At 38.1% G+C, this 27,515-nt stretch overlaps 1 protein-coding gene across 2 annotated transcripts; it reads right to left on the reverse strand.

Annotated features, from left to right (window-relative positions):
- Positions 1-1,050: 1,050 nt before the first annotated feature.
- Positions 1,051-25,668, reverse strand: cuedc1b (CUE domain containing 1b). Of its 2 annotated transcripts, XM_042486226.1 has the most exons (11): positions 25,560-25,668; positions 14,380-15,070; positions 12,799-12,926; positions 11,629-11,755; positions 10,495-10,756; positions 6,698-6,763; positions 6,389-6,466; positions 6,191-6,284; positions 4,934-4,992; positions 4,032-4,101; positions 1,051-3,134 (listed from the first exon to the last, which is right to left on the reverse strand). In XM_042486226.1, coding segments are annotated over exons 2-11 (1,206 nt in total). In that variant the 5' UTR covers positions 14,701-15,070; positions 25,560-25,668; the 3' UTR covers positions 1,051-3,133. The 2 variants fall into 2 exon arrangements, with proteins under 2 accessions (XP_042342160.1, XP_042342161.1); XM_042486227.1 differs by lacking the exon at positions 6,389-6,466.
- Between the last annotated feature and the right edge of the window lie 1,847 nt (positions 25,669-27,515).

Consider the following 27,515-nt stretch of genomic DNA (forward strand, 5'->3'; position numbering starts at 1 on the left):
GAGGAACACGCCAACATACAGAATCCAAAAAGGTTGGGACATAGTGTTAAACTTAAAAAAAACCCCAACAAAAAAACAGAATGCATTACATTACATGCAAATCCATAACTGAATATCATACAAAAACAACACATTTAATGCTCAAAATAATATTTTTGTAAATACTACTAACTCTGAATTTGATGGCTGTGAAATGTTCCACAAAAGTTGAGATGGAAGCAACAAAAGAAAGTCTAGAAACACAGAAACAAAAAAACCCACCTGTTTAGATCATTACACAGGTAAACAGGTTGATTTATAACAGGTGATAATATTGGCTGAGGGGATCCGCAAAAGGCTCAATTTTTCCCGAGCAAGGAAGTCGCAAGGTTAACCACTTTGTGAAAAACTGCAAGGACAAAAAGTCATAATTTAAGAATGTTTCTCAGCGCACAATTACACAAATTAAGGGATTTCACCATCTACAACCCACTTTATCAGAAGAATCTGTGCACGTCAGGGGCAAGGCTGACCATCGAGCTCTCAGACCGCACTGAGGTAAAAACCAACATGATCGTATTGTCTAAGTTTTTTGCTGCATCTGCAAATACAAGTTCAGACTCTACCGTGCAAAGTGAAAGCCAGATGTCAAAAACACTGAGAAACACCACCGACTTCTCTCCAGCTGCGTTCCCTCGAAAATATGTGGCCCATTATTAAGCCCAAATTACAGCAACAGACTCCAGACTGTCAAGTAACTGAAGACACTTGTCAAGCAAAAGTGGGAAAGAATTTCACTTTCAAAATTTCAACAGTTAGGGTCCGTTTACACGCCAACAGTTCGAAACCTTAAAATTTTTGTTGCAGTTTGGCATTTTTGTTCACACGACAATGACATTTTGGGGGCCTGAAAACGCAAAATTTTAAAACCGGGTTTCATAGTGTAAACTTTTGAAAACGCCTTCTGTCGCCATGTAAACTGACAATGAGCGTATCCTGTGAGAACGGTTACGTCACGGCCGCACTCTGTTCTTCTGTGGTGATAACAAAATTATTTTTAGTTTAAAAAAAAAACCAAAACGCAAAGTCAAGACCTTTCAGTTTTTAGCAGGGCTGATCTCTTCTAAACGTGACTTTAGTGTCCTCGGCTGCCAAACTCTGAGTGCTATTAAAAGAAAAAGTGACACAGTGGTAATCGAGTCCCTGCCCAAACTTTTTTGGAACATGTTGCTGGCATCAAATGCAGTATGAGTTTATATTTAACAAAAATATCTGAGCTTTAAATAACTTGTCTTGGTACTTTGTTCAATTGAATTTATGTCGAAAATTATTTTGCAAATCGTTGCATTCTGCCAGCAGCTCTGATGGTATGGGGGGGTGTGAGTGCCCATGGCATCATGGATAACTTGCACATCTTTGAAGGCACCACGAATGCTGAAAAGTACATACAGGTTTTGGAGCAACATACGCTGCCATCCAGACGACGAACATTTCAGGGTCAGCGTGGTTTGATTATTAAAGAGTGCAGGTACTCGGCTGCCTGCAGTTCAGTGCTGTCACCCACTGAAAAGTGCGGCTTGTTATGAAGCGCAAAACACAGCAACAGAGAAACTGGACTGTTGAGCAACTTAAGACGTATAATTAGCAAGAATGGGAAAGAGATTTATTTTCAAGATGTCAACAATAAGGGGCCGTTTACACGTCAACTGCTCTTACATGAAGTGTTAAACTTTTGTCACAGTTTGGCGTTTTGTTCATAAGACAGCGCCGTTTTGGGGGCCTGAAAACGCAAACTTTTGAAACCTGGTTCAGAGTGTAATCTTTTGAAAACGCCACCCCTTCTATTGCTGTGTAAACTGGCAATGAGCGGATCCTGTGTGAACGGTGACGTCACGGTCGCACTTTGTTCTTCTGTTGTGTGTGAGTACAAAGTTATTTGTTGTTTTTTAAACGCAAAGTCGAGACTTTTCAGTTTTTAGCAGGGCTGCTCTCTTCTAAACGTGACTTTAGTGTGCTCGGCTGCCAAACTCTCTCTGAGCGTTATTAAAAGAAAACGTTATGTAACCCAGTGGTCATCGAGTCTCTGCCAAAACTTTTTTGGAACATGTCGCTGGCATCAAACACACAATGAGCCTTACCAAAAACAACAAAGTTTCAGTCTGAACATGAACTATCTTGTCTTTGTACTTATTTTAATAGAATTTCCGTCGAAAACTATTTTGCAAATCATTGCATTCTGTTGTTATTAGCGTTTGCATATCGTGCCATCTTTTTTTGTAATCAGGATTATATAACACTTGACTTGAGACCTTGGCCTGGCTGTTGGAATGGTTTCGTTACATAACCCTGTTGAAACTTTGGAAGCGAGTTCACATTAACCATAACTTGATGCCAGATGGCACACGGCCCGTCATGGTGGTGAAATGATCTGGCAGCTGTGCCGTTTGTGGTGCAACAACGTGCTGAATGACGGCGCTCTCACCTTGCCAAACAAAGCAAACTAAGTGAACTGTTCTAGACATGCTTTTTTTCCCGAAAACACAGTTGCGTGATCAACTGGTTATCAATGATCAAGTGTTGACATTTTCGGCAGCCACAACTTTTAATGGCCACAATATGCTGACACATAAGAATTTCAGTTACATAACCCCTGACGTTCAAAAACGGCAGAATATTACAATCGGATTAAGAAAACATGGTAAAAAAGCTCTACATGGTTTTTAGTGTATATAAAGGAGCGTGTGAAGACTTTGGATTTGAAATGTCAAGCCTGAGGGACACCGATCCGAAACACGCAGTCTGGAAAAGTAATAAAGGTTCATATTGGCGAGATCATCACTACGCTAGTGTTCCTCTCAGTGGATTAAAGGAAGCCGTTAACAAATACTGGTAAGGACTAATGCATTTTTCCTTTACATGTAAAATGATATATTAACAAAGTGTTATCATACAGAGATAATGCATTTATAGACAGTTCGGCCACTGCTGGGAACAGTCCAGTTCCTCTCCCTGGGAAGGAGGAAGGAAGCCTTACATTGGCTGGTTTGGATTAAGGTGAGGTGAGCAGGTGGGGACAGGAAGAGCTGCAAGGCCGCCACCCATGGGTCATGCTGCCGTCGCCATGGTAACCCTGATATGGTGCAGCATAGGAGGATCTGAAGAGCAGAAGAAAGTGTGTGTGTGTGTGCGCATGATTCTCGTACCCAAAAATAAAACACTGAATAAAAATGTTGTGCCTTATTTAGAAGCTTTGAAAGTTAAAGAGCTGGCAGACAGAAGAGACAGCACCGTGACCAACTATCTGATACTCTGGAAAAGGACATTTCTATTTTTGGATTTTGTTGAGAGGAAGAAAACAGAAAAGTAGAAGAAGATAGTCAACATATGCATTAAGTTCAGACACTGCCAAAGTCAGACGGAGAGCACATAATCCTGTGCAAAATGCTATATGCAAAAAACTATATACAAACAAATTTTCTTATTTTTGCTCGTATCCAGGATTTGTTCTCATTTTGTTAGTGCCCACTGATTTTTGGGACTCAACAATGTTTTCTTATTTTTGCTTTTCTGAAACTTTTAACCTCATATACTGAAAGCCCCCAGCAACTTCTTCTACAAAGTCAAGTGAAAATTTAAATAAAAAATGAATAAATACAAATAAGTCAAAGTTCCTCCCATGCTGACACTTTCTTTGGACTTTTTAATTGATTAATTTTATCGGCTATCATTAAAATAAAACACCAATACAGATCATCTGAAAAATACCTAATATTGGTGCTAATTGCCAAATCTGAAAACATTTCCTCAATGCATTCCTGAGATATTGCAAATACGAGAACTGGCCAAACAAATGAATGGACAACCCAAAAGCACATTGCCAGCAACAGTGATTGCCGACAACGGAGACTGCCGGCAACGGAGACTGCCGGCGCAGAGGCATGAAGTCCTTCAACACAGCGTTCTCAGAACTACAATTGTTTCTACGAAATACGGTGGAACAAAAAGTCCTTTTAACAGGACTCAACTGAGGTCGACTTCGAGGAACAGCTTACCATAATATTGGCTCATTGCGTTGTTCGTTCTCTTCCTGAGTGTTTGCTCGTCTGGGCTGGCCATCTTCCTCTGGACAGACACACAGAAAAACACATCAACAGAGTTATAAGTGCATCTCTCTGATAAATGCTTGTTTTATGTTTTTGTTTTTTTTAGATTTGTTGACGTGAGTTAACCCTTAGGGCCCTTTAATATTTGACACTCATATCGCTCTGTGCACAAAATGAGCTTTTCAGAATCAAGCTATTAAAAATGCTGTACATTAATATTATTTTCTACTTTTATTTTTAACTTTGATTTTTATACTTTTTAAATTTTTTGTGCAATGTCAAATACTCGCACTCATACCGCTCTGCACACAAAATGAGCTTTCGAAATCAGCTTATTAAAAATATTATACGTAACTATGATTTTCTACTTCCATTGCGTTAATTTGGGGTGGGGGGTCTGACTGCTGTGTTCATACACGAAAGACACTGTGAGCCTTGTGCTTGAAAAATAATACAAATGTGTTAAAAACCTAAATAAATGTTGATTTTATGTACTCACTTATTGAGCTTTAGGCCGTTGCCCTAATTTTTCTTTAGTTTTCATTTTGTATATTGAAATTTAGCAAGAGCTCAGCGGTTATCTCGGTCTCCTCACAACAAGAAGTTTCTGCGTTTGAACCCGCTGACAGGCGCAGTGAATAGACAGAAATGTACTGAAGCGATCTCAGGTAGCTGGCTCTGTGTGTGTGTGTGTGTGTGTGTGTGTGTGTGTGTGTGTGTGTGAGAAAGGTGACCTGACATCTGAGGGAACATTTGGACCCTGAAGCCAGACCAGTTTAGGAGCGGCTGCTCTGTAGCACAGTGACAAAGGCTAAATGTCTGACATTGTGTAGGTGACACGCATTTCTTACCACAGGGGTTTCCCTCTACATCATCCAGGAGATTAGCTGTAGAGTTGGCTGTGCCCAATCTGGAGAGGAGCCGAGTTAAGGTCAACTTAAGTTGACATAAGAAGATAAGAGGGAATATAAAAATTAAATAATTTTGCTTTTGAAAATGGCTGTCTTTTACAAAAATGCAATTTTCCAGCTTTTGTCTGAAATGTCATTTTTTAAATGAAAATGCACAAATTAAATTCATCTGTACTCACCACATCTCAGCCGACCTAGACATAAACCAGGATTACCGTCTTACAGTTATAGTTTAGTTGATCTTTGACCTCTGAGATATAAAATGTTATCACTTCATCATTATATTCTATTAGATATTTGTGTAAAATTTTGTGAAAATCTGTGTATGGATTCTTGAATTATGGCCAAAAAAACGTTTTGTTGAGGTCACAGCAACCTTGACTTTTGACCTTCAAGCATTAAATTCCAAACAGATGAATGTCGAGTTCAAGTGGACGTTTGTGCCAAATTTTAGGGAATTGCCTTAAGATGTTCATTAGATATTCAAACAACCAGCACAGTTGCAAGGTGGGCACTCGAGGTTTGACCACTAAAATCTGTCCAGTTCATCGTTGAGTTCAACGTTTGTGTCAAATTTAAAGAAATTCCCTCAAGATGTTCATGAGACAGTTGCGAGGTGGGCACCCAAGGGTTTTTAGTTATGGCCAAAAACATGTTTTATGAGGTCACCGTGACCTTGAGCTTTGACCATCAACCACCGGGTTCTAATCAGTTCATTCTTGAGTCCCAGTGGATGTTTGTGCCAAATTTAAGGAAACTTCCTTGAGGCCATTTTTCAGATATTGCATTCAAAAATGAGACGAATGAAAAGTCACAAAATTCCACAAAATTCATGAATTCCCTCAAGGGGTTCGTGAGTTATCGCACTCACAAGAATGAGACAAATGCAAGGTTAGCCTGACCTTGACCTTTGACCACCAAAATCTAATCAATTCAATGCTGAGTCCAAGTGAACGTTTGTGTCAGATTTAAAGAAATTCCCTCAGGGTGTTTTTGCGATATCACATTCAAAAGAATGAAACAAACAAGATTACAGTGATCTTCACCTTTGACCTTTGACCACCAAAATCTGTTGACTTCATTGTTGAGATCAAATGGACGTTTGTGCAAAATTAGAAGAAATTCCCTTTAAGATGATTGTGAGTTTTCGTGTTCATGAGAATGGGACGGACAACATGAAAACATAATAAAGGATACGAGTGGTGCTTCAGCAGCATCCTCCGTTTTGACTTTCTCCTCTTTGTCTTCTCTGAAAACGTTCTGGCAATTTCAAACAGCTTCTTTCTCGTCGCTGAAGGAGAGAAAACCTCTGTTAACCACACTGGACAGTGACCCTTAAAGGGTGACGCAGTAATTTCTGAAATGTCAGTATTAATGTAAAACCAGGAGACTTGCATTTGCCCATGTGTTTGAGTTTGTCTCTGAACAGGGCGTCATCTGAGACGGCCTCCATTGAAGCTGCACACTGCTCTCCTGCACACAGACACAGCGACACTACCCCACTGTACACGAATGTACTGCCACACAAACACATCAAGTGTACAAGCAAGTATTTATACTATGATTGTCCTTGACACAACCAACAGTTGTCACAGTGAATGCATAGACACACACACACACACAGACCAGTATTCAGTAGAGTTCAGTGTGCAGAGACACAGTTGCAGAGAGCTTGGCAGAGGAAGCTTGATGAGTGATATCTACCTGTGGAACTCTCCATGCTAGATGAATGATTGGACTTTGATTTCTTTGATTCATACTTCAAGCGATCTAAAAACAGAGAGCAGATGTTATGACCACTGATGTGATGAGCTCAGGTATGAGTTTAAAATGACCACACTCCTCACATCCCACGTCATTCATCTCGATCAGTCAGTACGTTCACACGCACAGCTTAGTCGAGGTTAAAGTTCGTTTAATTGGATTACTGTCCTTGTCCCAGTATAACAGCAGCGAGGGAGAAACGTTTTATTGACGGAAGTATGTCAGACTTCACCGCGGTAGTTTGAGATATGCCTGAGACTAAATCAAAATCTCAACTGTTTATTTAACAATAATAATAAAACTTAATTTGTATTGCATCTTTCATACATTAAATGCAACTCAAAGTGCTTTACATGCAAGGGTGCTACACTATATATTATATATATATACAGTCATACAATTATCGGCCAATTATTTGGCATTGTGACGATTATCTGCATCGGCATTTCATTTTAATGATCGCCAACAAAATGAATTAATTACAAGTGCAAAGAAAGTGTCAGCATGGGAGGAACGTATTAATTTTCATTTAACCTGTCACCTCACACTAAAGGCTGCTGGGAACGTTTGTGTTGGAGTTTTAAAAACAAAAAAATGGAAAAAAAATATATAAAATTTGTTATTTTTCACAATTTTTAATTATGAACATGATGACAATTGAGTGTAGCCTATGCTACTTTTATAATATTTTCTCTGCTTTACCTTGCTGTAAGACAGCCCTGGCCAACAGGAATTTGAATTTTATTTATGTGATGTTATTTTTTAATTTTTAATATTTTACTCTGCCGAACAGCAGAGCTGCGGCTCCACCGCTGCCTCCACCAGCTGCTGTGTCGATAAAGAGGAGAAAACATTCAAAAATAGCAAAAAATGAGGCTGATATTCATTTTTTTTTAGTTGGCTAAAATATGTTTTGCTGCAGCTCCGTCCACAGTAAAACATCGCTTTGGTGTTGAGGGACTGTACTTTATTTATCAGAGGAGGGGGAGGCTGGGTGTGACTGTTTTTTATTTAAAATAAATATAAAATACTACCTTTTTAAGTTGTATGTTCCCATAATTAAAAACCCATCCCTCTTCAGTGCTTACGTTTTTTTCAACATCTGACCCGTTTTGCAGCTCCCCTTCACAAGTAACGAACAGTCCCTATCCCTAACCACCGAAAGAGGCCGGCACAGCGACTAGGAGCACGCTCAGAGCGCCGAATCCAGTTAAAGTCCGACTGAGGTGTTTACATGACTGAACAGCTCGACTGACAATCAAATTATTGGGGTTCGATTTCGAGAAATTTGATTTAGTCCGATTTCAGTCGTACTAACACAATAATTTGACTTTTTCTGACATCGTGTAAACGTACTGAGCGTCTGATGAGAGGGGAAAATACTTCAAAGCTGTGTATTGTTGCTGAGTTCTTGTTCTCTTTAAAGCCTGAAGCACCAAAACAGCAGCATTTCCACCACTGACACACACACATTTCACGGTTTTCAACAGCCTGTCTAATGAAAAGTAATCAGTTACAGGCCAAATATTCTGCTGATCACCATGTTCATGTTGTTAAACTTTTTAAAGAATTAAAAAAATGTCTTGGGCTTAACTCAGACTTATTAACACCTGAGCTGAAAGTTAGACATCGACTTTTTTAAAATAAAGTCAAAGTCTTATTTTCATCCCAGAAATATGAAATCCTTCATATTTTTATGTGTGTTTCAGGCACAACTGGACCTCCGCGTAAAGCTAAATCAATGGAAGCGAGGGCCTTGATCATAAGCTGAGTATGTGACACTATGACGAATGGAAACATATGGAATTCATTTTGTCCAAGTAAAGAAAAACTACGAAATGCTCAATAACAAAATGAACAACAGCAATCCAAAACTATTAACACTGCTCAACATGACAGGGATAAATTAAGATTTATTTATTTATTTATTTTTTCTAATTACAAAAAACATCACTACTAATGTGGATTTTATTTTTATTTCTTTTTTTCATGTAATTTCCTGTGTTTTGTTTTCTTTTTACTTTTTTGCTAATTTCTGATTCTTTGTTGTAACTTTTTACTTGTGTTTCCTGCTAATTTTAGGGTCATTAATCTCAGGGAGCTATTTTTATTTACTCATTTTTTTTACTGAACTTTATTATTATTATTTTTTTAAATCGCTGGGAACTTGCTGTATGTGATGTTGACAGTTTCAGTTTTTAATAAAAAAAATGTTAAAGGCATTTAAACAAAGTTTTGTGTTGGAGTTTGTGATATCTCATTTCAATCTGTATCGGTGTCAGTCTTTAAAAATAAAGTTTTGTCTACCCATTTTTTTTTTCAATTTATCCACCTGTTTGGGATTTTGCTGGTTCTCATTATGTGCATAAATCTAGATATTCTGCATTCAGCTGATACATCAGAACGAATACACGGACTGTGGCAGCCTTATTCTTCGGTAATAGCAGCTGTGGGTTGCTGTTATTGCTGTGTCGTTTGTAATCACACATTTAAGCTTCATTACTTGGACAAAAATAAATCCAAACAGACAAGCATAGGACTTGAGCATCAAGGCAAATTATGGCAATAATGGCACAAAAAAAGAAAGAATTTAAAAGGTGCCCTGTGAAGATTTCCTGCAAACAAACCAAAAGTTATGTTTGTATTTTTTTAAATACTTTTTACTTGTGAATATGTGAATATGTTGTGTATGGTACTTCTATGTGTCTTTTATATCGTTTGTATGTATTGTCTTGCTCTTATCTGGACCATTGAGTCTGTAATAAAGTTTATTATTATTAATAAAAAAATCCAGCATTATTAAATTTGTTTGTTCTAGTTTGCAGTCTTCTTTAATGACACGCTGCAGTCTGATGGTGTGTTACTGCCACCTGTGGATCGGTGGAAGAGTGTGAAACCACTGAGTGTGTGTCACAGAAAAACAGCTCCACAGCACTACTAGAGGTCAAACACTCCACAGGGAACCTTTTATGACAACAACCTTTAAAAAAGACCTGTCAGTATCTCAATAATATCTGTTAACATTACAGCAGTCACAGGGGACATTTTACTGCAAAACCAGTTCATTCACTATTGATACTTTGACTACAAGGCACTGTCAATAAAGTAGAATGAATGCACATATTGTTTAAGCCTTGAAATCCTGGAGTAACTTCACTTTTCTTGCACAGATGCCTTTCACAAGTATTTAAACCTTTGACTTCAAAAAAGTGGGAAAAAGGCAATTAGCAACATTGCAAGAAATGTTCCACAAATGGCAAATTAAAAAGCTAGGGAAAAACTTTATTTATAATTATCCTAATTATATATTAATTAATTTATTATTTTCTTTTTTTTTTTTTTTTTTTTTTTTTTTTTTTTTTTTTTTTTTCTTTAAGCACATTTTCGAATGTCTTTTTTTCCCATTTATTTTCTTTATCATTTTTAAAAAAAATTTATTTAAATTTCTTGCACATTTTTTCCCCCCTAATTTCTTGCTAATTTTGTAGTAATTTCTTCTTTTGTTGCTCATTGCCTTCTTCCCATGTTTTTGCAAGAAATCAAGCCAATTCTCACAGATCTTTTACTGGTTAAACATCTCATAAATTCAAATGTAAATGTTTTTATATTCTATGCATTATGTCCAGTGACTAATATCCTGTGTGTAATACAATAGCACCAGAAGCAAACTCCTGACAGTGACGTCATGCTGACATGGTGAGCTGCGCTTTTCTGCGTGTTTATGTGCACAGTCATACCTCTCTCTAAGGCGATGAGGAACTCGCGGTTGCGCTGTAGCTCTCTCATGAACTCCTCGTTCTGCAGGAAGAGGGCGATGCGCTCGTCTTCCAGATACTGCTTCAGTTTCTTGTCCTGCTCCGTGGCTCCTGTCGTCAAACCCGGACCTCCAGAGGTCCCCGCGGCTCCAGACAGAGAGCCACACTGGGCTGTCCATTGGTTTATTGAAGAAACTGAGGAGGAGGATGACGATGAAGGCTGGGATAGACTGCTCTGAGAGCTCTGAGGTGAAGAAAGGAGACGTTACTGGTTATAACACCGATTCACGTGGTTTGACTGGACATCACTTAAAAAGGTCCCTCAAGGGGGCTGTTTATAAAGTAAATAATGACATTCCTCCCCATTTTTTGTTCTGTAATGTACTGTATATATCTATATATCTATATCTATATCTATATCTATATATATATATATATATTTTTTTTTTTTTTTTTTTTAAGGGATTCAGTGTATGGTGCTTGAAGCAGTAGCAAATTGCAATCATAAAAATTCAATATTTTAATCACTGTTCTAAACCCAGAAGGGAGACTATGTAATCCATCTTCTGCATAACATTTTATATGTCATTTATTGTTTGTAAATTTTGCAAATAATGTTGTTTGCTTTTTACGTATGCAATGTGTATAGCACTTTTTTTTTTTTTTTTATATTTTTATGCACAGGAGTTACAGATGTAAATGAGCTATTTTGCTAACTCTGGCTCAACAGTTGTGTTATGCAAGGCTGTTAAATTCACTAATGAACTAAAAAATGAAAAAAAAGAGAAGGTCACTCAAAATATTGTGTGCTCCTTCAGTCAGACGGAGGATTCTTAGCACCAGTGGTAAAAACAGCTGCTTTCACTTCTTCTACTACTTCAGCTACAGATAATTTACTACATTCACTTCCTATTCTCCAAAAAACAGCAATATGAAAACAATGTCTGATATCTGGATCACACTAACGCATTATTCTTACAGAGAAAACTATTAAAATTTACAGGTTGTTTGGAATTTCAAACAGCAAAAATAATGTTAAAGGCTCCTTCTACCATTTCTGACAACGAACTGAGAAGCCAAATGCACCAATTCCACATGTTTGCTGACAGTTTTTACCTTTATACTGTCCAACTGCTGTGGCAGGATTCGCAGAAAATCATCGGGGAGATTTCCCAGCAAAGGAGGGTTCCAGTTCCTGTAACTTCTGACCTGCTGGTGACCTGGAGGTGGCTGGGCTTCAAATCTGTGAGAGGCCATGAAGTGGACAGGACACATTAGTAATTTTACCAGCTGCATTAGGAACATTAACGACTTACCTCTAACCATCTTAGACTAATGTTAATTATTTACATCCTTTAAATTGCCCACGCACAAAATCACATGGGATGGCCAGTGAAAGGAAATGTCGATTCGATTCCAATATTTCAATAACAGAAAAAAAGGAATGGAAGACGTTAAGAGGAGATGAACCCTCCAGTTTCAAATCATTTGAGCATTTGAGCTTCCTAAGTCAGAAAGTAATAACAGCGAGATGATATCAGAAAAGACAAAAACAGTCTCCAAATATTACAAGAGGATATTGAACTACACAAATAGTACAATTAACATGATGCAGAATGTGAGCCAGCATCATGGTGAGGAGCTCCGGTCAGCCCCGCCTACAAACGTTACTCCTTAAAGTACACATGAACCACACCGACAGGCTGCAACCCAGCTCGCCCAAACAAGTACACGAGCCAAAGAGCGAGTCCAACTTATCACTCATGAGTGAGAAACGACTTAAACTTAGTTCTTCAAACTCGTGCTCTCTGCTTTCCCCTTTTAGCATAAGCAAAGCTTTCCACAGCAGCGTCCTCTGTCCCAGTGAAGGGTTTCTTCAACAGCAGTGGACACTGTGAATCATTGCACAGTTTGAGTTTTGCATTTATACCTCAGAAAATAAAAAGAGATTCTTTCATTTGATACAGAAAATATTTATTTCACATTTGTTTGAAAAGCCAAGAATTATGTTCATTCTTGATTCACCCTTTAAATTTTTTTGTCGATGACTCAAGTAATTGTCTAATGTATTGGTAGTATTGGTGCTGGCCTAAACCAGAAGCAAATCTATCACACAGTCCACCCTGAGGCACGAGTAGGAGGGCCAGATTACCTTTTTCTATCTACAGATCCTCCATCCTTTTCTTAAACCAGACATTAAAATCTAATAAGAAAAAAAAAAAGCTTCTAAAGTGTCTCTTAATGACCTTAGCTTCTTCTCAGGAGAGCACTGTCCCTCTGCCTTACCTTGGCGGGGGTGTTGGTGGGGCTTCTGGGTATTTTCTGTCATAAATGTGCATATCATACGTTGGCGGAGAGTAGACTGGAGGCGGTTCCTCGTCTGAGCTGTCAGGTTCAAGTGTTCGCTCCAGAATCTAGAGAGAAACAGACAACGCAGCATAAGCTTTCCTTCGTTAAATGTTTTTAATCTGTCCAACCTCGATGTACAGGCAGTTTTGCAATAATTAATTTAGTTCTGCAGTGTTCACTTTAAGAATAGCAAATTTTTTGTCATTGAATTTAGATGTTTGGACGGTCGATTAACACGATGTTAACATGCCTGACAACCGAAACTGAGCAGTCTCAGTCTGTATCTAAATCGGGTTTCCACTGATGAACACGAGGAAATACAACCATATCTGTTTTACTCCGACTTCCCTGTTTCCGTTTCAAAATAAAAGCCCTCTGACAGTGTCTCTGTGAACAAAATCCCATTAGTTGTTGACACAAGGCCTTTTATTTCGAAATATCTGCAGGACCATGCTGCTGACAATGCAGGAGCTGCGCGTCTTCGTAAATGATTAGAATATGTGTTTATAAATGTGAAAATACAGAACTCATAGCAGCAGGCGGCCCTGCAGAGGCGGCACAGTCACGATGCCGTCAGTGTGAACACCACGAGCGTGAAACGCTGCAGTTCGGCGAGGCTGCCGTCACGCACTGCTTCCGTGTCCGATATGAATCTGGCCTGTCAGCCCACTGACTCACAAACACATAAATAAGGAGGCATGCACATGTCTGTGTCCTGAGTGTCAGCGATGGGGAATGTGGAAGGGCAATTAGGCAATACATTATAGATTAACGTTCAGGTTGGGATCAAATTCAGTCTTCAAATTCAAAATCAATTAATGCTTGGGTCAGCATCTCTGGGTCAATGGGAGATGGGAACAAGGACTCGACGGGTCAAAAGGGTTGCTGGGGTCTGTGATCGAATGCTATGAGCCACCAAAGATTTAAAAAGAAATGGATTTTTGAAGATTTTTTATTTTTATGTCCATGAAGTTATGTAGAGAGGAACTAGGCTTGGGCCGTATCACTGTATTAAGGTGTACCAGGAGATGCTTTCAACATGTTTTTGGAGCATGCAGTATCTTTGAGGTTTTTCTGGAGAGTATTCTGGAAAGTATTTGTCATTGTTTTAGATTGTTGCAATAATAATAAATGTACATTTGCATAAAGCGAGCATATTTGTCCACTGCTTTGTTGATAAGAGTAAAACAAACTTGAAAAATATCCCTTTAAGTTACATTTAGGAGAATTTAAACGTGCGATTAATCACGATTAAATATTGAATAGACAGACAGCCCTACTAAAACGATGACTAAAAGTAACAGTAAAACCAGTTCTGTTAAAGACGTGTTGTCACCTCGTCTTTTCGCCAAATAATAAAAAAAGAATCGATAGTGGTATCGATAAGGACTCGGATCATTAGGGAGTCTGAACAATGGTATCAATATCACAAAAATTAACAATCCTCGTCCCGACTAACAGCCCATCAGGCTGGACCTGCATTCATGGTGTCGCTGCTCTTGGACCCTTCAAACTGACCTCTGGCGGGATGCTGTCATCTGAGTCCGAGCTGTCATCCGAGCCCTGTCCGTCAATGCTCATCTGGAGCAGCTGGTCGATAGTGGCGTCCACGGCTCCATTGTTGGAGCGCAGCACGCACTCGATCACCTCATAGTCCATCGAGGGGAACATGGTCTTGAAGTCCTCCATGGCCTGGTTGAACTCCAGGCGTCGGACCTGCCGGTTGGGCCTGCTGTTATTGAGCTGCCCCTGCCCGCTGCCGCCTCCGCCACCACCGCCGCCACTTCCACCACCGCCGGAGCCTCCATTGCTGCTGCTGCGCTTGAACAGGCTCGTCATCCTCTGGAGCCTGGCTGCCTCAGGAGCTGCCGACCTACTGACAGGATGGCTCTTCTTTTCTGTCACCGACACGAGCACTTTAGCCCCTTCAAGTCTCACTTGCTTTCCACTTTTCCCCCGCTCAGTTTCTCATTCTCACCAACATGGCAGTCTTTTGATGGGAGTTTCGGAAAACTGGACTCCCCACCCCCGCCCCCAGTGCTTCCCGTTATTCGGCTGAATCCGGCATGGCTGACTGTATTTCGGGGTGTGCAGGGACTGCAATTGTCAGACGGTGACCGAAGTTAACGTCCAAAGTCCTGTCACCAGGTGGAGATTATAGTCAAAATCCGCCAGGAAACGCTCATAGCTACATCACGCTCATCAGCACCTACAGAGAGAAATGAAAGGCAGTATGTCAGCAAGACCTCACAGCACACACGATTAAGTTTCATTTTTGATGTTTTAATCAACCTTTTGAAACCTGGATCGACAGAAGTTTTCCTGTGATGCATTCAGGCGCCTTTAACATGCATTTAAACATTTAAGTGAGAAAAATGATTTGATTTTTTTTCAAAAACACGGGGAAAAGGGCAATCAGCAACTTCGCATAAAATGTCCTTCAATTTGGAAAAAATTAGAAGGCGGCAAGAAAAACATGACCTGAAAAGTAGCCAATAACATATATATATACACTTTAAATTAAGATCTTTGATTCCCTGGCACAAAAGAAGAAATAAAAACATCAACAAAAAAACAACAACAAGAAAAAAGAAAACATTGGTATGGGTATCTGCTATTAGCCAAATAGCTATTTTAAACATCGGTATCTGCTGATCGGTATCTGAACTTTATCGTTGGTGAATTCCTTATTAATAGCTACTACATTACTAGATGAAATTGAATTGCAAAAAGTGAAGTCAAGAAGTGAAAAGGAGGAAATATAAAGAGTGGACAAATTAAGATGTCCCGACCCTCATTAGTATTTAAGTTGAGGGTCACATAACTATTTTAGTCACTTTTTGTGCACACAAACAACCGCAACGTGATAAAGGTCTTGAGAAACAGAGAAATGTGGTATTTAAGAATTGTAGAGATCCAGAGGGAGAAGGTGGCTGTGGCTTTCTCTTAATCTATTTGCGATTCCTGCCTCTCCCTTCCTTCCTGCTTCACTGGGGGTTCATTGTAGCTGGCGGCTGCCCAGTGCCACATGGCAGTGCCAGGCCCCATCCACAGCCTATAAACAGAGCCCCTCTCTCAGCCTCCCATTTAGCAACAGTCTGGCTTTGATGTAAACAAGATGCCCGTCCTCACTGAGAGAGAGTGTGTGTGTGTGTGTGTGTGTGTGTGTGTGTGTGTGTGTGTGTGTGTGTGTGAAACACAAGAGACACTAAATGAGTGTGCTGCAAGAATTGAAAATATTGCATGTAAGCTCACAACAACATATTGTGGCAAAATAGTAATCATTAATTATTTAAAGCCTCCGCAAAAAATCAGAAACACTGTTGCACCTGCTGATTTGGAGAGAGCGACAGCCATCCCTCAACTGACCAATAATGTAACCTCATCACTCACAAAGTCACTCAGCGGGTTTCCATTAACCCTAAAATCGTGCAAATTGAAACTGCAAATATATAATAACCCTTAAGGAAACACAGCAATTTTAAAAAAAAAGCTCCCATTTATTGCTAGAAAGTTTTTACACTCACATGAGGTGGTATTTCAGGCAATTTGAAAAAGCCATATTGGGCAAAACTGCAATGGAAACACTTTTTTGGCTTTTCTTGGTCACATGATGCTATGGTTATGTGCTTGTCGGTGGGAACCGGTTCCCTCGGGCATGATGCAGCAGGAGCTACAAGAGCTGTTCTTGCTAGAGCCCAACCGATTTATTGGTCAACCAATATAAACGAGCCTTTCACAGACAAATCGGAGCATATTGGCGTTGGCGTAAAACTTTTTTTTTTACAGAACATATAATGCAGAAAACGATCCTTGGGTGGTTTAGAAATGGTCAGCAACTGACTGATACTGAACCGTAATGATGTTTATTCAGCTATTTATTTTATTGTATTTATTCATTAATCAAATGGTCAGCAAAGAGCACACAGTGCTGATGTGTATTTTATTTTTATATTCTTTATTTGAATGGTCAGCGAAGACTGATGCTGAACACATACAGTACTGATGATTATTTTAAGTTTTATTTATTCTTTATTTTTGTTTGTGTGTAATGTTCAGTAAGTAAATTGTTAAATAAAAGTTGTTTGTTTAAGAAAGCAGCTTTCTGAGTACTTTTGAATAGTCATATCCGTGCAAAATCAGTGCACAATCCACACAGAAATAATCTATTTTCATTCCAGCGCAAGAATTCGCTACATCGGTCACCATATCGGTGAATTTTTCCACTCGGTCGGGCTTTAGTTATTGCATCGCATAACTCTTTAAAGGTTGAAGATAAGTGTAGTGTGCAAGGGCAAACAGAAGTGAAGAGACAAAACAGGAACACTGTGAAAAGTTGGCGGGCTACATGAGGTCGACCGTAAATATGGACTGGCGTGTAGTGTTTGAAGGACAGTGGAGCAGTGCGGAGGATTATGTTAAAAAGGCAGCATCGTGCCGTCATTAACCTCGCATTATGGATTAAAATTGTTTGAATAGCGTACCTGTAAGAACAAGTCAGTATTTTTTAGCATTTTATCGACTCCTATCAACCACAAATGTTCCTTCGCAAAATATCTAACATGCATTTAGATGCAAATACCAGTGAAGTAAAAGTGAAATTCTTCAGATTAAATGCCGTCGTTCTGCCACAGAATGAGAGCACACAAGAATGAATGAGTGTGTGACACCACGTTACGGCCGCGCTCTCACAAAGATATCTTCCCAACATCATCACATTAATCTGCACCTAAGAACCAAGCTATTTTTAGGACACAATCCAGGACTCTCTGTCCCAACAGAGACAGTGTTTGTGGTGTGTGTGTGTGTGTTTGTGTGTGTGGGTGTGTGAGAGAGAGATACAGTTGCTAACCAGCTGAAGTAAAAAAAAAAAAAAAATTAAATAAAAAATTCTGAATGGTCTTTCTTTTACCTGCTACGCTGGCACATGAGCACTGAGCACATGCACTAGTGTCTGCACAGACACGAGATTGTGTCGATGACATTATGTCTGCGGCGCTTTTTGCTCCGACCTCCACGTGGCTCGATATCCCACCGTGAGCGTTTAAGAAGCAGAGCGTCCTGTCGGCTGATACTGTACTGAGTTACTGAGACCGTGCTTATTTCATCATTTTCTCTTGATTTTGTGGTAATTTTTTCTTTGATTTTTGTGATGCCCCCACGGCTGAGTAGGCTACATATATAAATGCTTTTCTTTTCTGTCTGTTAAAGTTATGTTTCTTGATGTTTTTACACATGTTGTGCTGCAGCGTGCAGTCCAGCCATGGAAGAAGTAAATCAGAGAATTTTGGCCGCGTTTCGGTCAAAAAACATGCGCATCTTGATAATTATACAGATCAGTATACTTGGAAAAGACTACGGATTTGTGGCTTTGTTTTAGTTATAAACATATAATCCTAATAATTATATGGATAAATAATTAATAATTTATTCATGAATGAAACAGATATGTAGGAGATTTTATTTTTATTTTATTTTCTGGTAAAAATACAGCTCTGTTGTTAATTACTATACACTTTCTATTTCATGTACAGTGGCTGTTAGCAGGAGGGGTTGACAAATTATCAGGCATTTGGCATTTTGCTGATTATCTGTATCAGCATTTTATTTTAATAATCAGCATAGGAGGAACTTTTACTTTGTAAAACCTCAGGAAGTTATTTCTATTTATTTTTATTTTCATTTTCACTTGACTTTAAAAAAATAAAAAGTTGCTGTACATGATGCTAAAAGTTTCGGTTTTGATTAAACTTTTGCTAAAGGCATTTAAACAAAGTATTGTGTTGGAGTTTGTTATATTTCAAATTTTAAATATTAACAGAAAGATTTCCATTTTTATTGCAAATGCGTATCGGTTCCAAATATCAGTTATCGGTTTCATTCAGTGCTGTGGGCGCAACGCAACAATGACAGACCCGGTGGAATTTAGGGTAAAGCTACACTGTGACAAAGGATCATATCAACTCATTACATGACCTCTGAGCTCCAAAATGTATATTTAGCATTGATAGTGATTTTCATTTGAAGGTTTCCTTCACTTCAAAGCTTTCTTCCTGTGTCGCTCACCTGATATAATGAGCTCCGTGTAAACTGGTGTGACCTGTTTGCTGAATGCGTGTTAAGTCATTTTAGGTGTTTAATCTCACCTGTTGGTTGGTGAATGTTACGGTGTCAATCTTTTAATCTCATGAGAGCACCGATGCCAGACTGCCTCACTGACACCATTGCTCACTGACCTACTGTCTCACTGCTTCAGATATCTACGTCACCTGGCTGATTGGCTGTGAACCTGCAACATCGGGGACAACTGATTATGTCTAGTTATTAATATAATTATTAATTAATATATTAATGTATTTCTGAAACAATTTAATTGCGTAAATTAATAATTGTATAGATTAATTTTAAACCCAATATATCAAAAGGTTGTATTGCTCATCCGAAAAATTTAAGGATTTCTCTAGTAAACATCTGAGTGGCACTATGTTAGCATAAAACTAGAATAACTGCTTCACGGATGTTTTCCTCCAGAAACCACCCAAGTTGCACATTACAGTTAACATCCAACCTTGTTTGACCTTTAACCTTCCACCACCAAATTCTAATCAGATCATTATTGAGTCCTAGTGGATGTTTGTGCCAAACTTGAAGAAATTCTCTCAAGTTGTTCTTGAGATATCGCTTTCACAAAAATTGAGAATTGAGGTCACTGTGAGCTTGACCTTTGACCATCAAAGTCTAATCCTTGACTCAAAATGGATGTTTGTGCCAAACTACTGAATTATTCAAGTTTATCACCAAAAGCTAAATTTTCTTTTTCTGATATTATATTTGAACACATCACAATGACATTTTATTTACCTTTGCCTAAATGTCATTTCACTGAGCCGACCTTGAACACATCACTGTGAAATCTTATGCAGCCTCGTTTATTTAGCTAAATAGATCTTATCCTGCAGATTTCACCTCAGATTTCAACATTGGATCACTATTTTTAACCGGCAGGACTTGCTACAAAGTTTGGGTGTGACTGGATTTAAATGACGTGACTCGACTCGGGATGTAATGTTTTGCCATTTAGGACCCTCGGGACTCCACAGGAGTATCAATAAGCTCAAACATTGTTGATTTTCAGGTTTAAACTGGAACCTGGTCCTCAACAGAACCTGGTTTCAATCCCCATCCCTACCTTTGACCACTGGAATCTAAACAGTTCATCGTTGAGTCCAAGTGGACGTTTGTGCCAAATTTGAATAAATTCCCTCAATGTGTTTTTGAGATATCACTTTCACAAGAATGAGATGAACGCAAGGTCACAGTGACCTTGACCTTTGGCCTGCAACTACCAAAATGTATCTGATTCAGTGTTGAGTCTAAGTGGACGTTTGTGCCAAATTTTAAGAAATTCCCTCAATGACTTATTCAGATATTGCGTTTAGAAGCCAGAAAGGCGTACAGATAACCTGAAAGAAATATTGCCTCGATCAACGGCTATCGCAGGCACCGAAGTACTGAAACAGTTTTGTCTTTTGGTTTAGTCTTTTTTCACGTTATTACACGACACACCTGGTTGAGATCGTGTTTCCAGCCATTTGATGCACATTTAAGCCCCCTTTAGAAGTTTCTGATTTTCAAATGAGTCAAGTGGAAATATTTTTGAGATCCCCTGACATAGCAGCACGTAAGGCCGGCACACATAAAGTGCTCTTTGATGCTTTGTTTGGCTGGATTTATGACACTATATGTCACACATACATGGAAACAGCTGGATTTAGACAAACGCAGAGTCAGCCCACGGCTCCTACAGCTGCGCATGACGGGAATTTAAAAAGGATCATATACTGCTGCAGGACAGCCAGATGTTCAACGCTCTTACAACAAAGGCTTGAAATGAAGGCTTAATAAACTGTGCGCTTGGAATACATTAATGCTGACACAATTACATTTTAACAAATGCTTCAATGTAATTTAAATTCATTAAGTTTTCCTTTTAATGTCAGTAACATCATAATACTGAGTGAGTACAGGCGTATTAATGTCGAAACAATTATTTTAAATCAAAGCGCTCAAGAAGTAGTTTGGGAATAAATACATTTCCTGAGTGCAGAATATTAATTTCTTCAAAGACCAAACAATTTCAAATTAGAATTATCAATAAGGCCATAAATCACAACTTTCATCATGATACAACATGTTAGGACTGGGCGATAAATTCATTTTATCCATTAGTTTGAATTTGTGCTTTAGGACGATTTTTTCAATGACGAGGTGGTGGCTGAAGCTGAAGCTGCTAATGTTTTGAATACATCGCCATGGTAACTGCATTGTTATCGCCAGAGGAGAAGTCACAGAACATCACAGTCATCCAGCAATTGTGTTTTATTGACATTTTTGAAAATATTGCTAAATTTTGACGCAAATCTGTAATGGAAACCTATTTAAGAAGAATCAAAGGCGACATAGGCGTGTTATGCATGTGATAATGGAAAGGCGAGCCCCTTATGCTATATTATTATTATCATCATTATTATTATTATTGTTTATCATTTAGCTTCTCTTCCTCTATTTTTTTCTTATGTCGTGTTCTTACCATCTTGTAATGTTTTAATTTATCTGATTGTTCATCTATCTCTTCATCTGTTTTTATCGTCCTGTCTCTGTTTTATCCCCACTGATGTGATGTCTTCTTGTTAGTTCACCTCTTTATTGCAATTATTTTTATATATTCTAAAAACTTCTAAAAATTTGCTTTATTCTTGTTGACCTTTGTATACGTACTTTGTTCTGGCCTTTTTGCTTGACTGTCCTTTCTCTATTTGGCATGAGTGCTGATGTCTATTTTTATTAATCCCTGGGTTCCTGCCTTTGCTTTGTCTTTCAAAGCACTTTGTAAACATCTGCTTTTAAAGGTGCAATATAAATAAAGTTATCATATTATGATAATAATAATAATTATTATTATTATTATTATTATACATGGCAGCAGCCATGTATGAGGGATTTCTGGGAGCTGATAGTCCACGATTTCATAGAGAAATTGCGGATTCAAACTTTCCAGATGATCCGGTCAACCTTTGAAGAGTTATGTGATGCAATAACAGCTCTTATAGCTCCTGCTGCATCATGAGGGAGCCAGTTCCTACCGACAAGCACATAGCCATAGCATCATGTGACCTAGAAAAGCCAAAAAAGTGTTTCCATAGCACTTTTGCAAAATAGGGCTTTTTGGAATCGCCTGAAATACCACCTGACGCAAGCATAAAAACCTTTTTTTCCCTAAATTGACATGTTTCCATCAGCCGTATTTTATTTTCGCAATTTCAATTTGCGCAATTTTCAGGGTTAACGTAAACCTGCCTGCAGTCTGTCATGAGGAGGTAGACCACTGCAGTCGCTGTGTACGTAAAGCTATGGGAAGCTCAACGTAATGGTGCGCTGCCAATTATCAAACATGTTTAATAGGCAAAGCATGACTACAGGGGTAGTCTGGTTTCTCATCATTTCAGTTATCGCAGAAACAGTCCGAACATATGTTGCATGTCATTTCATGCATATGTTGGGGTACAGGTGGAGGCTCCTCTCCACAGGGGGCGAAATCTACCTTCTCCAACACAGATGGTGTCACAGTTTGCACTCATTTGCATGTCACAAGTACACTGAAATCATAAAGACTACATTATTCCCTGGTTACGGGTCTCTCTTGCCTTCAGGCAGGCCTCTGCAGCAGCGAGCTCCACCAATCAAATGACTCTGTTCGGGAGCCTGAGAGAGAAAGCGCTGCCTGAGAAGCTCAAATCAGGGCAACAAATTCCCCCGAGTTCCCACAACTTTGATAATATCCAACTTAATTTTTAATAGTGAAATAAGCATAATTATAAGTGTGTATATTTGAACATGGGGGCTAACTTTGTTTCTAACAGATATACATATTTGATGAAGTTAACGGTGCATTCTTCTTTTGAGAGGAACTATTTGATGCTCTAGATATCTATTACTGAGTTTAGCTACACCGAGAGTACCACTTAACTGCAAACTGCATCTCCTTCTGTGCAGGAAGGAAATACACTATAATATATACTGTAGCACTGTCAAAAATATCAGTGTATCGATTTGGAATATCTGTAACATTTGGCACCACTGGTACCAGCTGCTCTTTTATTAAAAAAATGTAATTTAATGCCCTCATGGTGCCCTGGTAGCTCACCTGGTAGAGTAAATGCTAGGGGTTGACAGATTATCGGCTGATTATCGGGGCCAATATTTGGCATTTTGCAGATTTCCTGTACCATCATTTTATTTTAATGATCACAGATAAAATGTTGATTAAAAAGTTCAAAGAAAGTGTCAGCATGGGAGGAAATTTTACTTTAAAAAACTTTAGGGAGCTATTTTGATTTATTTGTTAATTTTCACAGATATTTATTACAAAAAAATGCAGGGAACTTGCTGTGCATAATATTGAAATTTTCAGTTTTGATTAAATATTTACTGAAGGCATTTGAACAAAGTTTTGTGTTGGAGTTGGGTATATTACAAACTCTTAATATTGACAGAAAGATTAGCATTTTTATTGTAAATGTATTGTTTCCAAATATCGGTCATCAGTCTGATGAAGTACTAGTAATCGGTATCTGTATCTCAACAAAACAATATCGGTCAACTCCTATTTTAGAGTTTTTGAGAAAATTAAAGGAAAAGATAGTCAATATCTTCAAATAAAATGTCAAAGAAAAAAGAAAAAAGATGCAATGTTGGTCTTCGGTTGAATCTGACCATTGTGGAACTGCCAAGAAATTAGGAAAAATACTCCAAATGGTGAAAAAAGTAGGTTTGAGCCCTGGCCTATATAGTTTGACTTTCAGGGCAAGTTTATTTATATAACACATTTCATTCACAAAGGCAACTAGAGGAGCTTTACATCATGAAGCTCAAGAGTATAAAAAAAGAACGAAAAAAGCTTAAAGAGACGCAGATAAAAGGCACCCAGCAGGAAGCAGTTTTCAGTGAAACGGCTCTAAAAATCCACTGTACAATACCTGCTCACACCACACACACACACACACACACACACACACACACATCAGAGTCTATAGCTCAAGACCCAGCTCAGGTGTTGGAGACCAAACCAAAAGGTAGTTCCAACCAAGCAATCTGATTGGTCCATAAGACATTCATGACAGCTCACCTTTCTCATCACTGAAAATATTAATCCGCCTTTTCTTAATTTACTGCTTTTGAAGAAATCGTGAGATTATGTTACATCCTTCTTTTGTTCTCATACGACGTTGTGGGAATGTTTGTAAAAAGAACATTCTATGAACATTCACCTCTCAACATCTCCACTGTGTAAATTGTAAATTGTAGGTAACATTGTTTAAAACGTTCCTACAATGTTACATTAGAACAAAGGAAGAGCATTTTAAAAGAAACATTCAGAACATGTTATTGAGGGGTGAGATTACAGATTTTTAAAAATTTTATTTTTGTGAAAATGTAACGTAGTATAGTATATTAACAAAAAAAAAAATGTTTATAGAGAATGTTACTCTAACTTTATGAAGAACGTTCTGAGAACTAAAAGAAAAATAGCTGCTGAAAACATTACTAAAACATTGCATTTTAACATTTTCAGAACGTTTTTAGAACGAAAAACTGCTCCTGGTTACTTACCTTAAACATTGGCTAACGTAACCTACAAGTTGTAACAATGTTTTAAAGAAAACATTTAAATCTAATGTTCAAAGAACGTTTTAAGAATGTTCATCATTTAAAATAATGTTCCTTTAAAGTTAAATGCTGACTAAGATGTGACGTTTTACCGGCAACATTTTGAGGATGTTTTGCTGATGTTGAGAGGTGACAGATCATCTTTTATAAAACGTTCCCACAACGTTACATGAGAACAAAGGAAGAACATTTTAAAAACAACATTCAGGATGTGTCGAGGACTGAGATTACAGATTTATTTTTATTTTTGAAAATGTAATGTAGTATGGTATATTAATAAAAAAACATTTTTTTATGTATATAGAGACTGTTCTAACTTTATGAAGAACATTCTGAGAACTAAAAGAAAACTAGCCGCTGAAAACGTTACTAGAACGTTGCGTTGAAGCGTTTTCAGAACGTTTTCAGAACCAAACATTCCTCGCCGTGAACTCATCTACAGGGGACCGTATGTTGTTAGCATGTGCTCTTATGTAGAACAGGTAGCTGCTAACTGGCTAACGGTTCTCTTCAGCCGTTAGCAGACTCTCCGCTGCTCGCTGCTGTCAAATGTTGCTCTAAACATCGAGTTTGACGTTAGTCGTCCGACGGAAACACAAAATAAAAGACTGAAACGTTGACTTTTGTTTTCCTCCTAATGTTAGCAGCGACCTTTAGTCACACAACGGTTAGCCGTGTGTTAGCTGCTCCGGCTAACTAATCACAAGCAGACTCATCGGGTCCTCCGGGACGGACAGCGGGTCGTCGGTTATCGGTACCGGGCCTCGGGTCAGCCGCAGCATCCGACCCACATTATTGTCCAAAACGTGTCCGCGGATTTAAAAACGATGCCGATCTCATTCTCGGTGTCGAAAACGGCACTTTTGCATGTCGGTGTTTACAAAGAGGAGCGCCGAAACTCGGAGACATGTCCTCGCCGGGGACAGGAGACACTCAAACTGCTAATGTCAAACATTTTCAGCGTTACTCACAGACTGAGGCTCCCAGGGGCCACACGAGCAGACGATATGATCCAGGGGAGCCGCGGGACGGCGCCTGTCAGCATCGTACTGGGCAGCAGCAGGATTGTGTCCCTCCACACAGCAGATGTGCCATTAAAACCACCGGAAGTGCCGGTCCGCCACAACACACGGAGCCCTTCAAAATAATGGGCGAGACGTGATTATAAGACCCTTGATTGGTTTTTAAAGCTCTTAATGGTTCTGGTTAATTATCATTATTATCTAATGAGCCCTCTGGTGCCCTGAGCTTTTCTGACAGTTTCTTTTTTAAAAGTCCCAAAAGTCAAAACTAAAACTCACAGTGAGGCGTAAAGACCTGAGGGCCGCAGAGAGGCTGATCATTTTAAAATAAAACTCAACACCTACCCTTACAGTTTGGCTTTTAATTTAATTTTGCCTATTTATTTATTGACTATTTATACATTTTAGTCTGTTTTACTAGACGCTTTATTTTAACATTTTTGTTTATTCAGAATCAGAATTCAGAACCCGGTTTTATTGCAAAGTATATTTACATATACAAGGAATTTGATTTGGTGTTTTGGTGCAAAACAATTAACATAGAGGAGGAATAAAAATGTTGAATTTAAATAGTATAAGAGATAAAAATATAGAAGCAATTAAAAAAATATAAAGAACACAAAATGTATGTACAAAAAGGTGCAATGGAGGAAGTACAGATATGCAGAAGTCAGTTTAAAAATATCTACAGTCTAAAAAAATAAGTGACAGTGTGCATGTAAATAAATCCAGTTCAGTGTGCATTAATGTAATGCATAAAAACATACTTAGCTATTATCCTTTTATTTTAATTAATTAATTTATTTATTGATATTATTATAAAATGGCATTTTATCAAATATTAAGATTTTATTTATTTATTTTACTTTTAATTAATATTATATTTATTTTTTTTATTTAATCTTTTATCTGTTATATATACACACTCACACATATATACAAACCCATTTCTTAAAAAAATACATCAATTCAAATAATATTTCAAAATAAAGTTTGTGTGTAGATTCTTAAAATCTAAATTATGCCAAAATATGTTAATAACATTTTAATTTGATGAAATGTTAATTTGATAAAATACGGCATCCTGAGTTTGAATATTTCAGTGAAGCATCATATATTGGAACAAGAAGAAAAAAAATCTATTTAAATAAATTAAAAATCTGGTTCAAAAGGTAAATAAATAATGTTCACTGCATCACTATTCATTCTCCACACATTTTAAAGTTTATTTTGAAGGCCTTTTTTTAGTTTCCTGTCTTTTTTTCAGCTCCTGGGGGCCTCGGGCCCTTAAACAGCACAGCAGATGAATGAACAGCAGACAGACAACAACACAGGTTTCCAATAAATGGCTACCTGGAAAAACTGACATGGACTTCATCCTGAGGCTGCTCCACAGTGACGTCAGACTGCTCCCATAATGCATTTCAGTGCAACATATCCAGCATTTAATACTCCATCAGTGAAACTGTGTCAGAAAAACAGGTCACCTGAGGTCACTCAGTCACTATTACCACCTATTCAGCGTCAGTTATGGTGCTATTATTATTATTATTACTATTACTATTATTATTATTATTATTATTATTATTATTATTATTATTATTATTATTATTATTATTATTATTATATGATGATCCTGTCAGATCAAATAAAAGAGACACTATTTCTACATCAATACAACCCCTCAGCATTAGAAATGAATAGAACAATGAATCAAATCCTCTCTGATATAATTGTTAAAAAAGGAACATTATAGGCTTTATTAACCCCTCGAAACCTGGAGCGACATCACTTTTCTTGTGCTGCTTTCAGACACCTTTCACAAGTATTTAAACCTTTGATTCTCGGAGCAAATTGGTGTGATTTAAAAAATAAAAAGTAAAAAACAGGAAAAAGACATTAACA

Source organism: Plectropomus leopardus, chromosome 5 (genome assembly GCF_008729295.1).
Source record: "Plectropomus leopardus isolate mb chromosome 5, YSFRI_Pleo_2.0, whole genome shotgun sequence".
In the NCBI taxonomy this organism is placed as follows: Eukaryota; Metazoa; Chordata; class Actinopteri; order Perciformes; family Serranidae; genus Plectropomus; species Plectropomus leopardus.

Coding starts and splice junctions, on each gene's coding strand:
- cuedc1b (XM_042486226.1), bottom strand. CDS start 14,700: ATGACGAGCCTGTTCAAGCGCAGCAGCAGCAATGGAGGCTCCGGCGGT. Junction 11,756..12,798: donor CCACCAACACCCCCGCCAAG/GTAAGGCAGAGG, acceptor GGCCTCTCACAG/ATTTGAAGCCCAGCCACCTC. Junction 10,757..11,628: donor AGCAGTTGGACAGTATAAAG/GTAAAAACTGTC, acceptor TCTTCACCTCAG/AGCTCTCAGAGCAGTCTATC.